This window comes from Jaculus jaculus, chromosome 4 (genome assembly GCF_020740685.1).
Source record: "Jaculus jaculus isolate mJacJac1 chromosome 4, mJacJac1.mat.Y.cur, whole genome shotgun sequence".
Taxonomy (NCBI): domain Eukaryota; kingdom Metazoa; phylum Chordata; class Mammalia; order Rodentia; family Dipodidae; genus Jaculus; species Jaculus jaculus.
The window spans coordinates 37,432,284-37,453,805 of record NC_059105.1 but is presented as its reverse complement, the minus strand read 5'-3'; the positions used below and the strand labels follow the sequence as shown (position 1 = coordinate 37,453,805).

Below are 21,522 nucleotides of genomic sequence, written 5' to 3'. Positions count from 1 at the left end.
ACCTCGAAAAACAAAACAAACAAACAAATTACCAGCCTGAGCTGGGCATGGTGGTGCACACCTTTAATCCCAGCACTTGGGAGGCAGAGGTAGGAGGATTGCTATGAGTTCATGGCTACCTGGAGACTAGTGAATTCCAGGTCAGCTTGGGCTAGAGCAAGGCCCTATCTCCAAAAACCATAATAAATAAAGAAATAAAACTAAAAATTACTAATTTATGGATTGGAGAGATAACTCAGTGGTTAAGGCACTTGCTGGCAAAGACAAAGGACCCAGGTTAGATTGCCCTGTACTGACATAAAGCCAGATGCACAAGGTGGCACATTTGTCTGCGGTGGTTGGAGGTCCTGGTGCACTCTTTATCTATGTAATAAATAAATAAAATGTAATTCCTTAAAAATAACATTCTAGGGCCTCTAGGGGGAGATTGCTGGTCAGCTAGGATGACTGAAAACCAGCAGGTTCAGTGACGGACTCTGCTCTCAAGGAAATAAAGCAGAAGAGGGCTGGAAAGATGGCTTAGCAGTTAAGGCACTTGCTTACAAGGCCAAAGGACCCAGGTTTGATTCCCTAGAACTCACGTAAGCCATATGCACATGGTGGCACATGAATCTGTAGTTTGTTTACAGCAGCTGGAGGACCTAGCATGCCCATTCTCTGCCCCCTTCTCTCTCAAATAAATAACTAAAAATAAAGTGTGAAAGAAGACACTTGACCTGGCCTCTCCTCTCGCCTCTTAATGTGTGCACAGGACATGTGCATCTGCACACACATGTGCATATTCATACACACAATAACAAAAATAAACACCTAGAAGGAAAGCAGGCTTAAAAATTATGATTTTAGAGTTGGGCATGGTGCTACACACCTTTAATCCTAGCACTCAGGAGGCAGAGGTAGGAGGATCACTTTGAGTTTGAGGCCAGCCTGAGACTACATAGTTAATTCCAGGTCAGCCTGGACTAGAGAGAGACCCTACCTCAAAAAACTAAAAAAAAAAAAAAAAAAAAAAAAAAAAAAAAAAAAAAAAAAAGTTTTTATGGGGCTGTAGAGATGGCTTAGTGGTTAAGGTGCTTGCCTGCAAAGCCAAATGACCTGGGTTTGATTCCCTAGTATCCATGTAAAGCAGATGCACAAAGTAGTGCATGCATCTGGAGTTTGTTTGCAGCAGCTTGAGGCCCTGGTGTGTCCATTCTGTCTGTCTCTGCTATTTCTATGTGCTTGCAAATAAATTAAAAAAAAATTAAATTTGACTTTTTTTGGGGGGATGTTTTGAGGTAGGGTCTCGCTCTAGCCCAGGCTGACCTGGAATTCACGATGTAGTCTCAGGGTGGTCTCAAACTCGTGATAATTCTTCCTACCTCTGCCTCCTGAGTGCTGGGATTAAAGGCATGTGCCACCATGCTCAGCTTTAAATGTTTATTTTCATGGCAGTATTTTTTCCTCTAGGATTTTATATGCATATACATTTTTCATTGTTACAACTGCAATCATGCATACATAGTTTTAATTTTTTCTCCATTTTAAAGTAGAAAGAATTTATGGTTACAGGATTATCATTTTATTGGCTGTATATGTTCTGGTCAATCACATTTTAGAGATATTTATAAATGACACAGAAGATTTTATTAAAACTATATAAACAACAACAACAAAACCACAATAGAGAGCCAGGCACTTGGGAGGCAGAGGTAGGAGGATCAACATGAGTTCAAGGCCACCCTGAGACTATACAGTGAATTCCAGGTCAGCCAGGACTAGAATGAAACCCTACCTTGAAAAAAACAAAAAACAAACAAACAAAACTATAGAAACACCCCCCCCATGAAATCCCTATTTTTCACTGTAAACAGTTAAGCAAATACAATAGCAAATATGCCTAGCCATCATTTTATCTTCTTGAATTTATTTATGTATTATTATTATTTTGCAATGCTGGAGACTGAACCAAATACTTGTGTGAGACATGATAGGCAAGTACTCTACTTCAGGACTACACCCCTAACCCCCCTTTTGGAGTTTAAATATAGACACACCAATTCTAATATGTTCTTTCTTGCCTACAATTTCATGTCATATTTCAACCTTAAGAAGAAAATGGAAATTTTGAATTATATCCTAAGAAGAACAGGGTTAAGCTAGAGGGACATGTTGATTTTGCTGATTCTTGAAACACAAGGCCTCTCTTCATAGATAACTAGCAAACTAAGACCAGTATCACCTTGAAGCAGTTTGCTTTGATTCTTCAGCAACAGATCATGAAGACAAGGGCAAGAGTAAATGAGGCTTTTACTCATTTCCATTAAACTTTAAAATGGAACAGTTCTAATATACCCAAGCAATTGTTAGAAGTACATATTTACAAATATTTTATTTATTTATTTGCAAGCAGAGAGATACAGAGAGAAAAAACTCTTGCCACTGCAAACGAACTCCAGATGCATGTGCCACCTTGTGTATTTGGCTTTGCATGGGTACTGAGGAATTGAACCAAGGTCCTCAGGCTTTGCTTGCAAAGCCCTTATTAGACAATGGGTCTGCACCACACAAACCACCCAAAATATGCCTGTAATCTTAGTCACTGGGGGGTAGAGGCAGGAGGATGAGAAGTGCAAGGTTTTCCTCAGCTTCAGAGTAAGAGTGGCTGGTCTGGGCTACATGAGACATTCTCAAAAAATCTGAAAAAACCTACAAAACAAAAAATAAAAACAAACCTGTAATGTAAAAACCAAAGACATTTTCTGTTACCTATTTTTTTTTTTTAGTATCTTAAAAAATATTTTATTTTTATTTATTTATGAGAGAGAGAGAATGGGCACACCAGCACCTCTAGCAACTGCAAATGAACTCCAGACACGTGTGCCACCTTGTGCGTCTTACATGAGTCCTGTGGAATAGAACCTAAGTCCTTTGGCTTTGCAGGCAAGCACCTTAATCACTAGACCATCTCTCCAGCTCCCTAGCCACTTTTTATTTTTTTATTTAATTTTGATGGCATGATCTTTTTTATTCCTATTATGATGGTCTTTTTTTGTTTTGTTTTTGCTTGTGGGAGAGAAGAGGTTTATTTTGGCTTACAGGCTTGAGGGGAAGCTCCATGATGGCAGGAGAAAATGATGGCATGAGCAGAGGGTGGACATCACCCCCTGACCCACATAAGGTAGACAATAGGAACAGGAGAGTTTGCTCCAGCCAGTTTTTGTTGTTGTTGTTTGTTTTTCAAGGTAGGGTCTCATTCTAGCTGAGGCTGACCTGGAATTCACTATGGAGTCTCTGGGTAGCCTCAAACTCACGGTGATCCTCCTACCTCTGCCTCCCTACTGCTGGGATTAAAGGCAAGAGCCACCACGCCCGGCTTCCTAGCCAGTTTTTTATTTGTAAGATACAGTTAAACATTACCACCACCTACACACACTTCTGATTATTAACCAGGGATTAAATGAGAATGCTGTAGATAGTCTCCTTGGGATCCAGAGACTTGGAACCTTCCTTATCACCCATTCCCTTCTCTCTCTTCCACCCCAAGAGTCCTGTGTCCTTAGTCCAGGAACCTGCCTTAAGTTGACTGATGCTGTAGGTAGACGTGACATTACATTACAACACATTACCTACAACCTTGAGTGAGGTCTTAAAAAAAAAAAAAAAACTAAAAGGGAACACACTCTGAAGCTGCCAACAAAATCCTTACAGAGAGCTAAGTCTGGTCTTAAAATAATGTGGGGCTGGAGAGATAGCTAAGTGGTTAGGGGTTTGCCTGCAAAGCCTACCGACCAAGATTCAATTTCTCAGCAGTCATGTAAGGCCAGATGCACAAAGTGGCACATGCATCTGGAGTTTGTGTGCAGTGGCTAGAGGCCCTGGTGCACCCTCTCTTCTCTGTCTGCTTGAAAATAAGTAAAACTTTAAACAAATGAGTAAAGTAAGTCAGAAGCACAAGGTGACACATACACAAGATTGTACATGCGTCAGGAGTTTGATTACAGTGGCTGGGAGCCCTGGCACACCAATTCTCATTCTCATTAAAAAAAAAAAAAAAAGGCCAGTCTGTTGAGCTTGCCTTAAAAAAAAAAAAAAATCTACACAAGATCACAGAATAATGGGTGTATCTGGGATCTGAATCTCAAGGTCTTCAAAGACTTTACCAGAGTGCACAGGGACCTAGTTAAGATTCTTGGTCCAGAGCTAATCACATTGTGCCCTCACTCCCCATTTTTACTTGAAGAAATCTGTCTAGGATGCACATGAGGTAGCAAAGGGGAAAGGGACCATGCGTAGGGTGTGTGCCTGTGGGTGTGCTAGGGTGTGTTGTAGCTGCAAATGAACACCAGTTACTTTTAGCTCTTTCTGCATCTGGCTTCACGTGGGTGCTGGGGAACTGAGCCCAGGCTGGCAGACTTTTGCAAACAAGTACTTTTAATTGCCTGAGCCGTCTCTTCAGCCCTCATTTCACAAGGAACCATTGGGTCATTTTACAACTGCTTAACCTTCTGAGTTTTTGTCCATATTTATTTATTTGACAGAAAGAAAGGAGGAGAAAGAGAGAGAGAGAGAAAATGGGCCCACCAGGGCCTCCAGCCACTGCAAACAAACTGCAGACACATGTACCACCTTGTGCATCTGGCTAACGTGGGTCTTGGGGAATCGAACCTAGGTCCTTTGGCTTTGCAGGCAACATGCCTTAACTGCTAAGCCATCCCTCCAGCTCCATACAGACTTATTTCCCCCACCAAACTAAAATAATAGATGGCGCACCCAATTCTGCCTCAAATAATGGTTGTGAAGGTCAATTATGGGCCTTAGTAAACAAACTATAGCACTTTACAAACTTTAAGGTAACAGACATCTTCCGAAGGTGAAGTACCTGATTAAAATAAATTCTTGATTACCTGACGTACAGGAGGGGAGGAATGGGCATTTAGTGAATGAACTTGATAGATACTATCTAAAAATCGCATGTAAGCCAGCAAATTTAATCTAAGATTTAGGCTTTTGTAGAGCTATTTTAAAACAGAGAGAGAGAGAGAGAGAGAGAGAGAGAGAGGTGTGTAACATGCCAGTAAGATAATCAATCTCTTTTCGAGCCCTTCCCATAGGTAGATGAAATTAGGGCAGAACAAAAAGAATATAAGGGAAGCGGGGGGGGAGGAGAAAAACCCCCACGAGACATGCGTACGTGTTAATGTGCAGCGGCCAGTGTGGTAAGGAAACGAGTTATGGCGGGGGGAGGGTTGGGGGGCGAGGCTTCATTCACAGCATCCCCGGGAGACGCTGGCGTTCCGAACAGTCCTCTTGGCGACATTCCAGAGCGTGAGTCTCAGGGCTCCCTCCAGTGGGAAGGAGACGCGCGTGGCCAGGCGCGCACCCCCGCCCGCGCGTACGCTCACGTGCACAGCCGGACGGACGCACGCACGCGCGCGCGCGCGCAACACACACTCCACTCACACAGCCGGCCCACTTCCTCCGTCCCCCTCCGACCCCGCTGGGGGGCGGGTCTCTTTCTCTTTAAAGAGCAGACGGCCTCCGCGCAAAAAAAAAAAAAAAAAAAAAAAAAAAAGCCAAGCTCTCTAAGGCCCCGGAGGGTCCGGGACCCGAGCCGCACGCAGCCAATGAGCGCAGCGGAGCGACTCGAGCGCGGCTGACGCTCCGCCAATCAGCGCGCGCGGAGGGCGGGGGCAGCGCAGGAGACACTATTGTTGATGAGGAGCAGCGGCGACGGCGGCTGCACCACCTCGTTGCTGCCGGCCGCGGGCACGGGCACCTCCCGCACTGCCCCCCCCCCCACTCCCGCTAGAGTTCGGCTTCGTCACCCGGTGGCGGGGGTGGGTGGTGGTGGTGCCTTTCCTCCGGTCCCGAGCATCCTCCCGTTGCCAGCCAACAACAACAACAAAGCCCTCCCGTGTCGTCCCGTCACCGGGGAGGGAAGCGGGCGGGAGTGTGTGTGTGTGTGTGTGTGTGTGTGTGTGTGTGTGTCGGGGGGGGAACCATGTCCCAACGGGTGAGGCGCAATGGGTCCCCCACACCGGCCGGCACCCTCGGGAGTGGTACGGTCGCCACAACCGGGGGACCTGGCATCGGCCGCCTGCAGCCGATGAGGGCGACGGTTCCGTTCCAGCTGAAGCAGCAGCAGCAACATGGCAGCCCCACGCGGAGCGGCAACGGCGGTGGCAACAACAACGGCGGCTGCAGCGGAGGCGCCTCAGGCCTCTCCGGCGGCGGCGGTAGCGGCGGCCCGCGCACCGCGTCGCGCAGCACGAGCCCCACGCGCGGCGGCGGCGGCGGCGGCGGTGGCACGGCGGCGCGCAGCAGCCCCACGGTGGCCACGCAGACGGGCGCGTCCGCGACGTCCACTCGAGGCACCAGCCCCACGCGCGGCACGGCGCCCGGGGCTCGCGGAAGCCCTCCGAGGCCGCCGCCGCCTCCGCCTCTGCTGGGCACGGTGTCGTCGTCGTCGCCAAGCTCATCGCCCACCCACCTGTGGACCCACGGTGAGGTGAGCGCGGCCCCACCCCCGGCCCGCGTCCGCCACCGGAGGAGGTCCCCCGAGCAGCGCCGCCCCTCCCCGGAGAAGAGGAGCCCGAGCGCCCCGCTTTGCAAAGCAGGTACGTGCTTGGACCCGCGCGACCCTGGGGAGGTGACGGAGGCGGTGGTCCCGGGGCTCCGAGCCCCAGATTGCGGCGACCGCGCCACCCTCCACCCCCCCGGGGGCGGGGCCGGGGCGGGGCGCTGGCCGGGAAGGGCGGGGCTCGGGGCGGACCCGCCTCTCTCCCCTCTCTTCTCGCTCCCCAGCCGCCCGGTGTGGTCGGCTGGGCTCCGGGCCTCGCTGCCCCCCGTGGATGGTGCGGCCCGCTAACCTTGGGCTTGGGGCGGGCTTGTGTTAATTATAAACCTAGGGTTCCGGCCTCAACGCCGCTCACTGCTCGCCCTCCCTTGAGGGTGAGGCTGGGATCGGTTTGTCACTTTTCTGTTTTAGTGGCGTGGTGAGTGCTAGCATTGGCATAGGTGAGCTGCTGGGTTTCTGTTCCCCAAAAGCAGTTTCAGATCTAGGGAAGCGGGGATGGGTGTGGGGGCGCTGGACGCTTTAGCAGTGTCAGGCTTGGATCACTCAAGAACCTGAGAGGTTGCTATTGGCTTTTTGCATTTCATAAGACTTGACAAATGAGAACCAAGAAGTGAGAAGTTAAAGCAAGATTCCAAGGGGAGATTTAATATATATCAGCTATGCTGATTTTCTTTCTCCATGTATTCTCCCAGTCTTGCTATTGTTTGAGAGATAATAGGTTTGGTATTTTTCGGTGTACCTGAAGGTTTTCCTGGGAAAGGTCCTGAATGGAGGTGTACGTTCTAATGGAGTCATTCAAAAAGAATTCAGTGTTGCATTTCAAGTTGAAGGAAGTAGAAAGACAAAATTTAGTATGTGCTTACCTCTGCGTCACTATGTAGTGATAAAAGAAGTGGGTTGGTTTTAGTTATACATTAATAGTGCCAACATTACTTTTTTTGTATGGCGAACTTCTGTTCAAATCCTACAGTTGGAAGGATTGGAAATTTCAGGAAAGTGATTTACTAATCAATTCAGATGAAGTGATTCCAGGCATGTAAAGAGTAGTGTAATTTTTTTTGTTTTTTTAAATTTTTATTTATTTATTTGAGAGCAACAGACAGAGAGAGAAAGAGGCAGAGAGAGAGAGAGAGAGAGAGGGAGAGAACGAGAGAGAGAATGGGTGCGCCAGGGCCTCCAGTTACTGTGAACGAACTCCAGATGCATGCGCCCCCTTGTGCATCTGGCTAACGTGGGTCCTGGGGAATCAAGCCTCGAACCAGGGTTCTTAGGCTTCACAGGCAAGCGCTTAACTGCTAAGCCATTTCTCCAGTCCGAGTAGTGTAACTTTTATATTTGTTTTATGAAAGAAATTTTTAAGATTTATTTCCAAGTAGAGCGAGAGAGAGGAAGGGAGAACATGAATGGGTGAGCCAGGGCCTCTAACCATTGGAAATGAACTCCAGATGTATGTGCCATTTTGTGTAGCTGGCTTTACGTGAGTACTGGGGAATTGAACTCAGGTTGTTAGGCTTTGCAGGCAGGTGCCTTAACCACTGAGCCATCTCTCCAGCCCGTAGTTTATGTAAGAATTTTAGCCAGTACTTCTTTGGAGAAGATTGCTCTTGAAAATAATAGGGCTTTCTAATTAAAACCTGAGACTACAAAATGCTTTTTTAAAAACTTTGTTAGGCCGGGCGTGGTGGTTCACGCCGTTAATCCCAGCACGCAGGAGGCAGAGGTAGGAGGATCGCCATGAGTTTGAAGCCACTCTGAGACTCCATAGTGAATTCCAGGTCAGCCAGAGCTAGAGTGAGACCCTACCTAAAAACAAAACAAGCAAAAAAACTGGTTGTTAAAAGTACTGAGATTGGGGAGAGGGCTCAGTTGTTTAAAGCCTGCTGGCCTTGGTTACATTCCCCAGCTACCCAAGTAAAGCCAAATGCAAATAGTGATATGAGTCTGGGGTTCATTTGTAGGGCCAAGGGACCCTGATATGCCACCCCCACCCCCATGTGCAAGTAAAATTTAAAATAAATCAAGGGCTCCCTCTCCCCACCATAACCTCAGTCACTTACCACAAGGCAGGTTATTTTCATACAAGATCCCAGTTTAGCTCTCACAGTAGCTTTAGAATAGGTTAAGAAGCAAGTGCCGACAAGATCTAGTATTTGACTCTGGTTGGTTATACTATGAAGACCTTGTGTTTTCAAATTATGTTAAGGAAGTAGCTTCATGATGAATAGATATAGTCTGGGAAGTGGGTAGCATATTGAAATTACAGGAAGGTAGATTTTGAGCAGCCCTCCTTTGGCAGCTAGTATAGTGGCTCCTGAAGTGGAGAAAAGAAGAGCTGCTTAAGTGGGGAGGTGCAAGGAGATCGAGCTGTGCAATCTGATAACAGAATCTGGCCACATTATCAACTAATGGATACTCAAAGCAGAGATGCACCTGAGGACAACTAGGTTAGGTTAAATAGCAAAGTGTGTCAGAAGGTGCCCTTTCGCACTGATTTTTTGGAGGTTCTGTGTCCTAGACTCTCAGGTTCCTCCTGTCTCATTCTCAGTGTTTTCCAAAGCTCCTCCATCTCCCCTCCCCCCAAGAAAGAAAGAAAAACTCAAAAAAATGTTGAGTTGTTTGAGAGATAATACCTATTAAGTCTTACTCAAGTGTAAATGTCCAATAAGCTTCTTTATTGGAATGTATTCTCGTTTCACTTCAGTTAACTGTATATAGCATGAAAAAAAAAAGTCTTCAGTTTCAGAATTTCCTAGCATGGACTATGGTATGATTAAATCATTTGCTGTTTTATATGACTAAATCTGGAAGGAGAGTCTGTATGACTCCCTTTTCGATTAAAGGGAAGTTACCACCAGTTTGCAGGCTTGGTGAAATATGAAAGTTCTTATTGTAGAAGGGAAGGGACTACCTTACATAGTTCCGGAAATTTCATGTGACTCATGCTTGGGTTCATTTAGACCAGACTGCTGTACCAGATTATAGGAGTCCTGTTGGATGACCAGGATGCTTTAACCTTTGTCAGGGCTCTAGATTCCCAGAAGTCCTTGTGGTGGAGGTCTTGGCATCTCTGCCTAGTTGTTTTATCTCTGTGAGCTTGAGATAATCATTGTCCGGTCTGGATCTCAACCACCAACTCTGAGGCTCTTACAGTCTTTCCTCCCCCTCTTCTGCAATGTTTCCTGATCCATGGCATGCCTGTTGGCAGTCTGATTTAATGTTGAGTTCTTTGTTGCCTCTGAATTTCTGCTTTGATAGGTTTTGATTAATCATCCTATCTGTCACCATCACTCTGGGGCTGGTTGTCAGATGAGCAGTGAGAGCAGTGTTCATGATATCACATCCTCTGCACTTTCTCCTGGGCTCTGGCTGATATGATAGAAGTAGGCTCACCTCTGTTTTCTCTGTCATCTGAAAAATAACACAGATTCTCCAACCAAGCTTGAGAGCAGCTTGGGGTAAAGGGGATATACAAAATTGTTTAAGAAGCCAGGTGTGGTGGTGCATGCCTTTAATCCCAGCACTCGGGAGACAGAGGTAGGAGGATTGCCATGAGTTCAAGGCCACCCTGAGACTCCATAGTGAATTCCAGGTCAGCCTGGGCTAGAGTGAGACCCTACCTCAAAAAACAAGCAAATTGTTTAAGAGATTTTTGGTGTACAAGCCCACTCTTCTCTAGAGAGCAGTAGGAGATAGAAACCTGTGAAGTCTGGGTTACCTGACCATGGGATTCTGACTTGGTTTCCACTATCAGATAGTTCTTTCCCACTGAGTGGGCCTTGTGTCCAGTCAGAGTAGTTGGTTATTTGTGGTGGCTGCATGCCACTGTTGTACAAGTATATACTTTTTATCCAGCTGGTTGATTTCATAGTCTGTAGGGTCCCCTGCCTATTCATATTGTTGGTGACCATTGTTCTCTGGTGGCTCTAGAAGGGCTCTCCAGCATGATGGGGGCTAGCTGGGAAGGAGCTAGTTCCCTTTCATTTCCAGCATAATATTCCTGCGACCACAGCCTGTGGTGTCATCAGCAATAAGGTCTTACGTTTTAGCTCTGGCAGGTAATCCAGTGTTTGGGCAATGACCTACATTGTTTTGGGGACCTCATGAGTCTCCTTGGCCTTCAACTCACAGTGCATTCCCCTTTAAAAAAAAATAATGAAGGGCTGGAGAGATGGCTTAGCGGTTAAGCGCTTGCCTGTGAAGCCTAAAGACCCCGGTTCGAGGCTCGGTTCCCCAGGTCCCACATTAGCCAGATGCACAAGGGGGCGCACGCGTCTGGAGTTCGTTTGCAGAGGCTGGAAGCCCTGGCGCGCCCATTCTCTCTCCCTCTATCTGTATTTCTCTCTGTGTCTGTCGCTCTCAAATAAATAAATAAAAATTAAAAAAAAAATTATAAAAAAAAAAATAATGAAGCTTTTTGCAGGCTAGGAAGTTTGCTGAGCTGTTAAAAGTGCTTGCTTGCAGCTAGCTGGGCATGGTGGTTCATGCCTTTAATCCCAGCACTTGGGAGGCAGAGTTAGGAGGATCATAAGTTCTAGGCCACCCCGAGACTACATAGTGAATTCCAGGTCAGCCTGGACCAGAGTGAGACCCTACCTCAAAAAACTAAAAAAAAAAAAAAGGGGGGGGTGGTGGGCTTGCTTGTAAAACCTGCCAGCCCAGGTTCCATTCACCAGAGCCAATGTAGAACCAGATGCGCAAAGTGGAATATGTGTCTGGAATATGTTTGCAGTGACAAAGAGGCCCTGGCATGACCATACTCCCCCCCCCTCTCAACACACACACACACACACACACACACACACACACACACACACACACGGATCATACATATTTTGCTTTTTTGAGGTAGGGTATCTCTCTAGCCTAGGCTGACCTGGAATTCACTATGTAGTCTCAGGCTGGCCTGGAACTCAGAGTGATCCTCCTACCTCTGCCTCCTGAGTGCTGGGATTAAAGGTGTGCACCACCACACCCGATTAAAACAGTTTTGTTTGCTATGTGCTTTATAATATAAAATCCACAAGATCTTAGATGACTTGTTACTGCCACATGTGGGTTACCAGAGGTGATCAGCAACACATTCACGTGTGTAGAAATAAGTACTTGAGCTCGCTGAAATAGCAGTAGGAGGCGGCTCCTAAAATTTCACAGTGGTATAGTTGTACCATCAGTTGTATGCAGTCATGGCTTATTGCTGCATCCTCATTTTTTTTTTTAACTCCAGATGCATATGCCCCCTTGTGCATCTGCCTTACATAGGTCCTAGGAAATTGAACCTGGGTCCTTTGGCTTTGCAGGCAAGCACCTTAACTGCTAAGCCATCTCTCCAGTTCCTCATTTTTATTTACATCTCTCCTAACTGAGAAGAAAGTCATGTTTGGTCTTTGTGTAAGGTTTGACATTTGTTAACTTTTAAAAGTTGATGCATATTTTGTGATGGTAAAGCAGGCTATTATCTATTTACAGATAATGGTAAGACATAGACACCTATTTTTATGCATTTGTAACATAATCTGACATTTAAAACTTTTTTGATATTTCTAGATATGTAATTATGAGCTTTTCCAAATAGTTGCAAAATTTCCTTCCAAAGCCTTACATAAATGTACCCATGTTGTTCAAGGGTCAACTGTATATTATTATTCCAGTCACCTGCATACCTTGTCCTGTGAATCTCTTCCATCTGGCTGTTCTGACTTGCATTTAAAAAAAATTCTTTTTATTTATTTGAGAGCGACAGACAGAGAGAAAGAGGCAGATAAAGAGAACTGACTTGCATTTTTTAGGATAATCTGGTAATCATTATGAACAAGGTATTTCCCTGAGTTCTGTGAGCCACTTGAAAAACTTATTAAACTTGAGGAGAGGTTCATGGGAGATCAAGATGTATAGCTGGTCAAAGGAGCAAGTGATCGTGGACTTGTAACTAGCACCTGCAGGGAGGCAGTCTTTGGGACTAAGCCCATGTTATTGTTTGGGCAACACTCATCTGTTAAAGCCCAGGTTCCTAGCTGCTGGTGCTGTTTGGGGAATTCTGGAAATTAGGAAATGGGATCTAGCTGGAGGAAAGATGTCACTGAGGTGAGGTCCCTAGTGGTATTGTATCTTGCCCTAGTCCTTTCTGGATTCTTTTATCTGCTTTCTACCTACCATGATGTGAACCTGCTCTGCTCTGCTGTGCCTTCCTTAACATAAGTGGATTGACACTTCCGAAACTGTAAGCCAAAACAGAATAATCCTCCCTTCGGTTGTTTCTGTCAGGTGGTGAGAAAAGTAATAAATATGACCCTTCAGCTGTGGAGTCTGCTAACTCAACGTAGTTAGGGCAGAATTGAATTGTTAAAATACCATTTGTAGGGCGGCAGAGATGGTTTAGTGGTTAAGGCGTTTGCCTGCAAAACCAAAGAACCTTGGTTCCATACCCCAGGACCCATGTAAGCCAGATGCACAAGGTGGTACATGTGTCTGGAGTTTGTTTGCAATGGCTGTAGGCCCTGGCACACCCATTCTCCCCCTCTCTGTTTCTCTCCCTCTTAAATAAATAAATAAACAAAAATAAAATATTTTTAAAAATACCCATTTGCAGTTGAAGGTGCTTGCTTGCAAAGCCTGATGTCCCTGGTTCAATTTCCCAGTACCTACATAGAGCCAGATGCTCAAAGTGGTTTGTTTGCAGTGGCAGGAGGCTCTGATGTGCCCATTCTTTCTTTCTCTGTCTCTCTGCTTACAAATTAATTTGGTGACCAGTGAATCAGAGAATTGGTGGTCAGTGCTTAAAAACACCCTAGCATGATTGTTAAAAATGCAGCTTCGCCAGTCGGGGTGGCACACGCCTTTAATCCTAGCACTCGGGAGGCAGAGGTAGGAGGATCACTGTGAGTTCGAGGCTACCCTGAGACTTCATAGTGAATTCCAGGTCAGCCTGGGCTAGAGTGAGACCCTACCTCGAACCCTCCCTCCCAAAAAAATGCAGCTTCCAGGTCTTGCCCTAGGCCTTTGGACTAGCAGACAGAATCAGAAAGTAAGGTACTAGAACTTCTTGCTTGGTGGCATGTTTGATGTCTTTCCTAGTACCCTGTGAAGTAGAACTCTAAGGATTGCGTGTCTTTCTAACATTTGGAGGGCAGCTGCTACTTGTCACACCTTAAAGGAAACCCTGTTGACTTTCAGTTTCTGTATGTTACTTCTGTTTGAGGAAAAAGCCTTGTAAAATCTAGCTGTTCTATTTTGTTCAGTTCTGCAAATTTGATTAAACTGCTTTGTTACTAACTATGCTGTAGAAAGATATAAAACCTGGGGCTTGGGCTGGAGAGATGGCTTAGCAGTTAAGGCCTTTGCCTGCAAAGCCAAAGGACCTCAGTTCAATTCCCCAGGACTCATGTAAGCCAGATGTACAAGGGGGCACATGTGTCTAGAGTTCGTTTGCAGTGGCTGGAGGCCCTGGCGTGCCCATTCTCTCTCTCTCCCTCTCTCTGCCTCTTTCTCTCAAATAACTAAAAATAAAGTTATAAAAAAACAACTGGGGCTGGAGAGATGGTTCAGTGTTCAAGGCACTTGTCTGCAAAACCTCCATGACGAGGGTTTGATTCCCCAGTACGCACATGTAAAAGCCAGATGCACAAGAAGTGGCACATACATCTGGAATTCTTTTGCAGTGGCTGGAGTCCCTGGTGTGCCCATTCTCTCTGTCTGTATCCCTTCTCTCTTATCTTTCTGTGCTTGCAAATAATTTTATGTATGTAATATTTTGTTTGTTTGTTGAGGTAGGTCTTGCTCTAGTCCAGGCTGACCTGGAATTCACTATGTAGTTGCTGGGTGGCCTCAAGCTCATGGCGATCCTCCTATCTCTGCCTCCCGAGTGCTGGGCTTAAAGGCATGTGCCATTATGCCCAGCTAAAAATATTCTTTAAAAAGATGTAAAAAACCACAGAGCTCTAGAGATACAAATTAACTATGCAAGACATGATAGGCACATGTCTTATGTAAGTATGTACTATGATGAGTGCTCTGTGTTCTACAGGACTGAGCATAGAAGTGCTCTTAAAAATAACTTTTGATTTGGGTTGGAGAGGAAAGGATTGAACTTTGTAGTATAGTCTTAGAAGTGTGAAAATACACATGCCACTTCTATGTTTAAAGTACATGGTAGAATTCCAGGAGGTGGCGCATGCATTTGATCCCAGCACTTGGGAGGCAGAGGTAGGAGGATCACCATGAGTTCGAGGCCATGCTGAGACTATATAGTAAATTCCAGGTCAGCCTGGGCTAGAGTGAGACCCTTCCTCCAAAAGCCAATAAAAATAAAAATAAAAATACTAAAATATATGGTAGAGGAAAATGTTGGGAAGGAAGACAGGATATAGTAACTCACAAAGGCATTGGGCCCTGAATTGAGGAGTAATGGGAGTAGGAAAAAAGAGAGACCAAGAGATAAATAAAGTATTGAATGCAGAGATTAGATGGTGCTGATAATTGATGGCACAGTTGGGCAGCAGATTTGGGACAGGAAAATGAGCTCAGTTCTCAAAATGCTAAGTGTGGGCTCTCACTAAATCTAGGTAATTGTTTACATTTTAGCAAGGGACAGATTTAAAACTCAAGAATATAGTTTGAACAGGGGTTAAGAGGGTGGGACTCAGTCATGTCAGTTCAGTATGCATTCATTTACCACTTTCTGCTAAGTATTTGTACATAGATAATATTTGAAGAGGCTAATCACTAGGATGGATAATAAGATGATGGAGGAATGCTGATAATAGAACTCTAGGAGAAAAGAAGCATTTTTTTCTCTCCTTCTTTTCCTCCCCCTCCCTCCTTTTTTTCTTAAAGACAGGATTTTGTTATGTAGCCCAAGCTTGGCCTTGAGCTTCCAGCCTCAGCTTCCCAAGTGCTGGAGATTATAGCCGTGTGCCTCCATGCCCAGCTTGAAAATTAGCGTTTTAAAGGGCACAAAGACTAGTCATTGAGGAAGCTTGAGAATGTGGTAGGTGGGGGGATAGTAGGTTAGTAAAAGAAAGATCGTATTTCCAGATGTTAAAGGTTTTCAGATGCTGTGAAGAAAACAAGTAGACGGACTCTGGAGAATAGGCTTTTGAATTGGCATTTAGGTCAGTTGACGAATGAGAGAAACTAGGTTGAATAGTATGATGGGGACGCAAACCAGATTAAAGTAGTGGGTGAGGAAGTCATGTGTAGCAGTTACTTTTCTTAATGCTGTGACAAAATACCTGACAAAAGTGACTTAAGGAAGGAAGAGTGTATTTTGGCTCACTGTATGAGGGTAGAGACCATCATGGTGAGTGGTAGGAGGTTGGTCAGGAAGCAGAGGTGAATGCTGGGACTTTTAGCCCATGAAATGGTACTGTCCACATTCTGGATGGGTCTTTTGACCTCAATTAACTTAGTCTAGAGACTCTCTCACAAACATGCCCAGAGGTTTGTCTCCCAGGTGATTTTAGATCCTGTCAAGTTGGCAATCAATACTGTCACTAGAGTTAATGAGAATAAATTGCTTTGATATTAGTGAAGGAAAGCAAAGTGCTAAAACTGGGGGCAAAAACATTGTTCTTAGGTTCATTTATTCATAGAATGAGGAAAAGGTCAAGCATTTTTATAGGCTAGGAAAGGGATTCAAAGAGAAAGATTGCAAATTCCAGGGAAGATGGTAAAGTAGATGAGGCAAGGTCATGGAAGATTTGACAGCTAATGGGATTCTGTTCACTTGTAGACTCCAGAAGACTCAGAAACCACAGAGAACAGTCTTTCACTAGAAGGGAAAAGGGATCCGGATGTGGTTAAGATGGTCCATATCTCAGCCCTAGAAGGGAAGGAAGTTAAGAAAGCCAGCTACTTCCATTTCTAAAATACTTGAAGAAAAAAAATTAGCACACTTTTTTTTAATGCTACTTAAAAATTTTTATTTTTCCCAAAGTACATGCATACAATTAAAATAATAAATTGTATTATATATATAATCAAACAAAATATTCTCTCACCACACTATTTATTCCCACTTCCTACCCTTGCCCCTCCCCCCCCGCAAGACAATAATTTTTTACTCCTGGGGTTGGTTGGTTAATTGGTTTGTTTGTTTGTTTCTTTCTTTTTTTATCTGTACATTTCTTTTTTGCTTGTTTTTTGTTTTTTGAGGGAGGGTCTCACTGTATCCCAGGCTGACCTGGAATTCACTATGTAGTCTCAGGGTGGCCTCAAACTCACAGCAGTCCTACCTCTGCCTCCCAAATGCTGGGATTGAAGGCATGTGCCACCACACCTGGCACTTCTATACATTTCTAAACAACGTGCTTACACTGTTGACTTAGGAAGGTTTTCTTTTTTCAATTTTATAAGTTATACCGTGATTTCTTACTATGGAAAATGTAGGCTTATCAGTAATCATTATTAATGCCTCAGTTCTTCTGACTATATAAATACTGTTTATCTCAGAGCCTTGTGGTATGATATAGTTATATTTCTTTTCTTCATAACATCTGTGCTCCTTGAAAGTAAAATTGCTTTGTTTTGTTTTCTCCATTTTCTGTGTACCTATCACAAATTCATTCCTGAACCTTTTTTTTTTTTTCTTTTTTTGGTTTTTCGAGGTAGGGTCTCAATCTAGCTCAGGCTGACCTGGAATTTACTATGTATTCTCAGGGTGGCCTGGAACTCACGGCGATCCTCCTACCTGTACCTCCTGAGTGCTGGGATTAAAGGCGTGTGCCACCATGCCCAGCACATTCCTAAACTTTTGATGATAGAAGCTTTTCCAAGATCAGACGAGATTGGGCGCATTCAGGGTGGTATGGCCCTAGACCATGATGGAAGCTTTTAAATGTTTAGAAACATATCAGGTTCCCTCACCCCTCTTGGGAATAACTTTTTTTTTGGAGTCTTTGATCCTAAAACTACCATAGATTCTGTTTTAGAACTTCCCTCAGCAATTCTGTGGTGGATACTTAATTTCTGTGTCTTTTACTTAGCACATTCAATAATTAGTTCCCTTTGTTGTAAACAGTTTATGTTTAGTTTCATATCATCTGTACATGTGTTATATTATGTATATATAAAGCCTCACAAATGAAAAAAGGCAAGGTTTATTTATTTTTTTTGAGACAGGGTCTCATGTAGCCCAAGTTGGTCTTGAGCTTGCTATATAGCTAAGGCTGGCAGTAAGCACGTTTCTCTTTCAAGTAAATATATTTATTTTTTGAATTAATTAATTTATTTATTTGGGAGAGCAGATAGAGAGAATGGGCATACCAGAGCCTCTAGAACTCCAGATGTGTACACCATTTTGTACATCTTGGTTTTATGTGGGTACTGGGGTACCTGGGTCTTTTGGCTTTGTGGGCAAATGCCTTAACTGCTAAGCCATCTCTCCAGCCCTCAACTAAAATATATTTCTAAGATATATAAATATACTCAAAGCTTTGTGTTCTGCATTGCTTTCAGCTTGTTAGGTTATTTTTATTGTGTGTGTGTGCGTGGGTGCACATTCACATACACTTGGGTACACATGTGCATGCATGTGTGTGGAGGCCAGAGGACAACCTTGGTTATCATCCTCAGGAACACCATTCACTCACTTGTTTTTTATTTTATTTTATTGATTATTTAGCTGATTTATTTGAGAGTGAGAGGGACAGCAAGAAGGAGAGAAAGAATTGGTGTGCCAGAGCCTTCAGCCACTATAAATGAACTCCAGATGCATGCACCACCTTGTGCATCTGGCTAACATAGGTCTTGGGGAATCCATTCACTTGCTTATTTTTTATTTAGTTGATTTTATTTGAGAGAGAGAGGGAGAGAGACAGCAAAAGACAGAGAAAGAATTGGTGTACCAGGGTCTTTCAGCCACTGCAAATGAACTCCAGCTGCATGCACTTTCTTGTGCATCATTACGTGGATCCTGGGGAATTGAACTGAGGTCCTTTGGCTTTGCCGGCAAACGCCTTAACTGCTAAGCCATCTTCTCCAGCCCAGCGCTTCCTTCTTGCAAGGCAAGCACTTTACCATTGAGCTTACTTCCAGCTCTGTTCTCAGCTCTTTTAATTTAAAAAAATTTTTTTTATTTTAAATATTTATTTATTTGAGAGAGTCAGATGGAGGAGGGAGGGGGAGAGAACGGGCATGTAATGAACTCCAGACACATGTGCCACCTTGTACATCTGGCTTTACGTGGGTACCGGGGAATCAAACCTGGGTTTTTAGGCTTTGCAGGCAAGTGCCTTAACCACAGCGCCATCTTTCCAGCCTCTATTTTTATTTTTTATTTATTTGAGAAAGAAGCAGCAAGAGAATAGGCGTGCCAGGGCCTCCAGCCAGTGCAAACAAACTCCATAAGCATATGTGTTGATGGACAGTAAGTTGAGATAATTACTAATAATTAATGCTCTGTGAGTACAGATTAATTTCTCTGTGGTCCTGTTTATTTGGCTGACTTCATAGCCTGTTCATTTTGTGTGGTTTCCCCCTCTACTGGGAATATTACTACTATTGAAAGTAATCACTGAAATTGAAGAAACTTCAGATTTTTCTTCTAGGACATGTCTATATAATTCCTTTTTTTTTTTTTTTTGGTGTTTTTGAGGTAGGGATCTCACTCTAACCCAGGCTGACACTGACCTGAAATTCACTGTGTAGTCTCAGGGTGCCCTTGAACTCACATTGATCCTCCTACCTCTGCCTTCCTAGTGCTGGGATTAAAGGTGTGTGCCACCATGCCCAGATATATAATTCTTTTTTTTGTTTGTTTGTTTTCCGAGGTAGGGTCTTGCTCTAGCTCAGGCTGACCTGGAATTCACTATGTAGTCTCAGAATGGTCTCGAACTCACAGTGATCCTCCTGCCTCTGCCTCCCAAGTGTTGGAATTAAAGGTGTGTATCACCACACCTGGCCAAATTTTAAAAGGTAGCTTTACTGGATATGAATAGTACTTCTTGTATTATGTTTTGGACTCATCTTAAAATGATCCTTAGCCATTTGTCCTCTCAGTATTGTTTAGGGGTCAAACCAAAGTAGATAATTTTAAATTGAATTATCTAACTTAAACACATTTGTGGCCAGGGTTGGTGGCTCATGTCTTTTATCCCTGCACTTGGGAAGCAGAGGTAGGAGGACTGTCGTGAGTTCAAGGCCACCCTAAGACTTCATATTTAGTTCCAGGTCAGCCTGGGCTACAGCAATGAGACTCTACCTCAGGGAAAAAAAAAAAAAAAAAAGTTTGTTTCTGTTGGTTTTAGTCTCTTGAGGAATTTGGAATAGTGGCTGGTAAGGACAGGATGGGTAGTGAAGTACACACCTGGCATAGTTGAACCACAGAAGAGAGTCTTGCTTAAAGTTAGGGCAATGATAGGGAATGTAGTAGTGGAGTATCTGTTGTGGTAGCTTCACGTTGCTGGGATGAACATCCAAACCAGACAGTTCACAGGAGGAAGGGGTATATGTCAAGCTTACAGATCCATGGGAAGTTCCATCATGGCGGAAGAAGCTGCTTCCAGACATCCAAGCACAGAGAAATAGCCACACCACCACCAAAAACCCCAAAGCAACAGCAGGATCCCCACCAGAGCTTAGACTACTCTGTATACACAGCTTTTGGCTGGAAATCAGATCCGCCCCAATGACACCTCCTCCAGTGTCCAAGTTACAAGCTTTAATAAGACACCCGAGTCTGTGGGGGATATAGACATTCAAAAATCACTGTCCCACCATCAGACAGATGCATTTTAATAAGCTCCAAAAATTTTTAAATATTTTATTTGAGAGAGAGAGAGAGAATGAGCATGCCAGGGCCTCTAGCCACTGCATACGAACTCCAGATGCACGTGCCACCATGTGCATGTGGCTTATATGGGTACTGAGGAGCCAAACCTGGGTCCTTAGGTTTTACAGGTAAGTGCATTAACCATTAAGCCATCTCTCCAGCCCAAGCTCCAATTTTTTTTTTTTTAATTGAGAAATGCTATCTACAGTTCTGTGGGGTCCAACCTGTTGGTTTCTCTGGGTTTCATTGGTTGAATAATTGTATTGGGCATACATCAAGTACAGTGCGGTGTCCAATACATCATACATATATACACATACAAAGCTTTTTTTCCTTCTTCAATGTAGGGTTTCCCTCTAGCCCAAGTGTGGTGGTTTGATTCAGGTGTCCCCCATAAACTTAGGTGTTCTGAATGCAGGTTCCCAGCTGATGGAGATTTGGGAATTAATGCCTCCTGGAGGCAGTGTGTTGTTGGGGGCAGGCTTATGGGTGTTATAGCCAGTTTCCCCTTGCCAGTGTTTGGCACACTCTCATGTTGCTGTTGTCCACCTTATGTTGGCCAGAGGCCATGTCTACCCTCTGTTCTTGCCATCGTTTTCCCCTGCCATCATGGATGGAGCTTCCCCTCAAGTCTATAAGCTATAAAGTCTATAAAGTCTATAAGTCTATAAACTCTCTTTCCCATAAGCTGCTCTTGGTTGGGTGATTTTTGCCAGCAGTATGAACCTGACTGCAACACCAAATTGACATGTGGTCCCAGGCTGGCCTTGAACTCCTACCTCAGCCTCCTAAGTGCTGTGATTAGAGTTGTGCATCACATGCCTGGATCACATATACACATACATGCACACACATAAAATAAGTTAGGAGCTGGGCATGATGGCTCATGTCTATAATGCCAGCACTCAGGAGGCTGAGGTAAGATAATTGCTATGAGCTTGAGTCCAGTGTGGGTTATAGAGTGAGTTCTAGGTCAGCTCGGGCTAGACAAGCGACACTGCCCCAACTCAGAAAACAAACCAACAAATAAATATACATTTCTAATGAGGTTAACAGATATTATACTATGATGTTGGAAATTTCAAAACATCTTAAAAATAAAGTGGTGATTCTAACAGAAAAACTTCAATCTTTAAACACTACATATTTTTCTATATCAGTCATGTAATCAATATGGGTGGCTCTTATATGAACTCAG

The 21,522-nt window shown here is 44.3% G+C and overlaps 1 protein-coding gene across 1 annotated transcript in view; it reads left to right on the top strand.

Moving 5' to 3' along the window:
* Positions 1–5,707: 5,707 nt before the first annotated feature.
* Fam117b (family with sequence similarity 117 member B) overlaps positions 5,708–21,522 on the top strand; it is a 75,582-nt gene continuing 59,767 nt past the window's right edge. Inside the window, exon 1 of the mRNA XM_004653577.3 lies at positions 5,708–6,599. Coding sequence (XP_004653634.2) covers positions 5,984–6,599 — 616 coding nt within the window. The 5' untranslated portion in view covers positions 5,708–5,983. The remainder of the gene's footprint in view (positions 6,600–21,522) is intronic.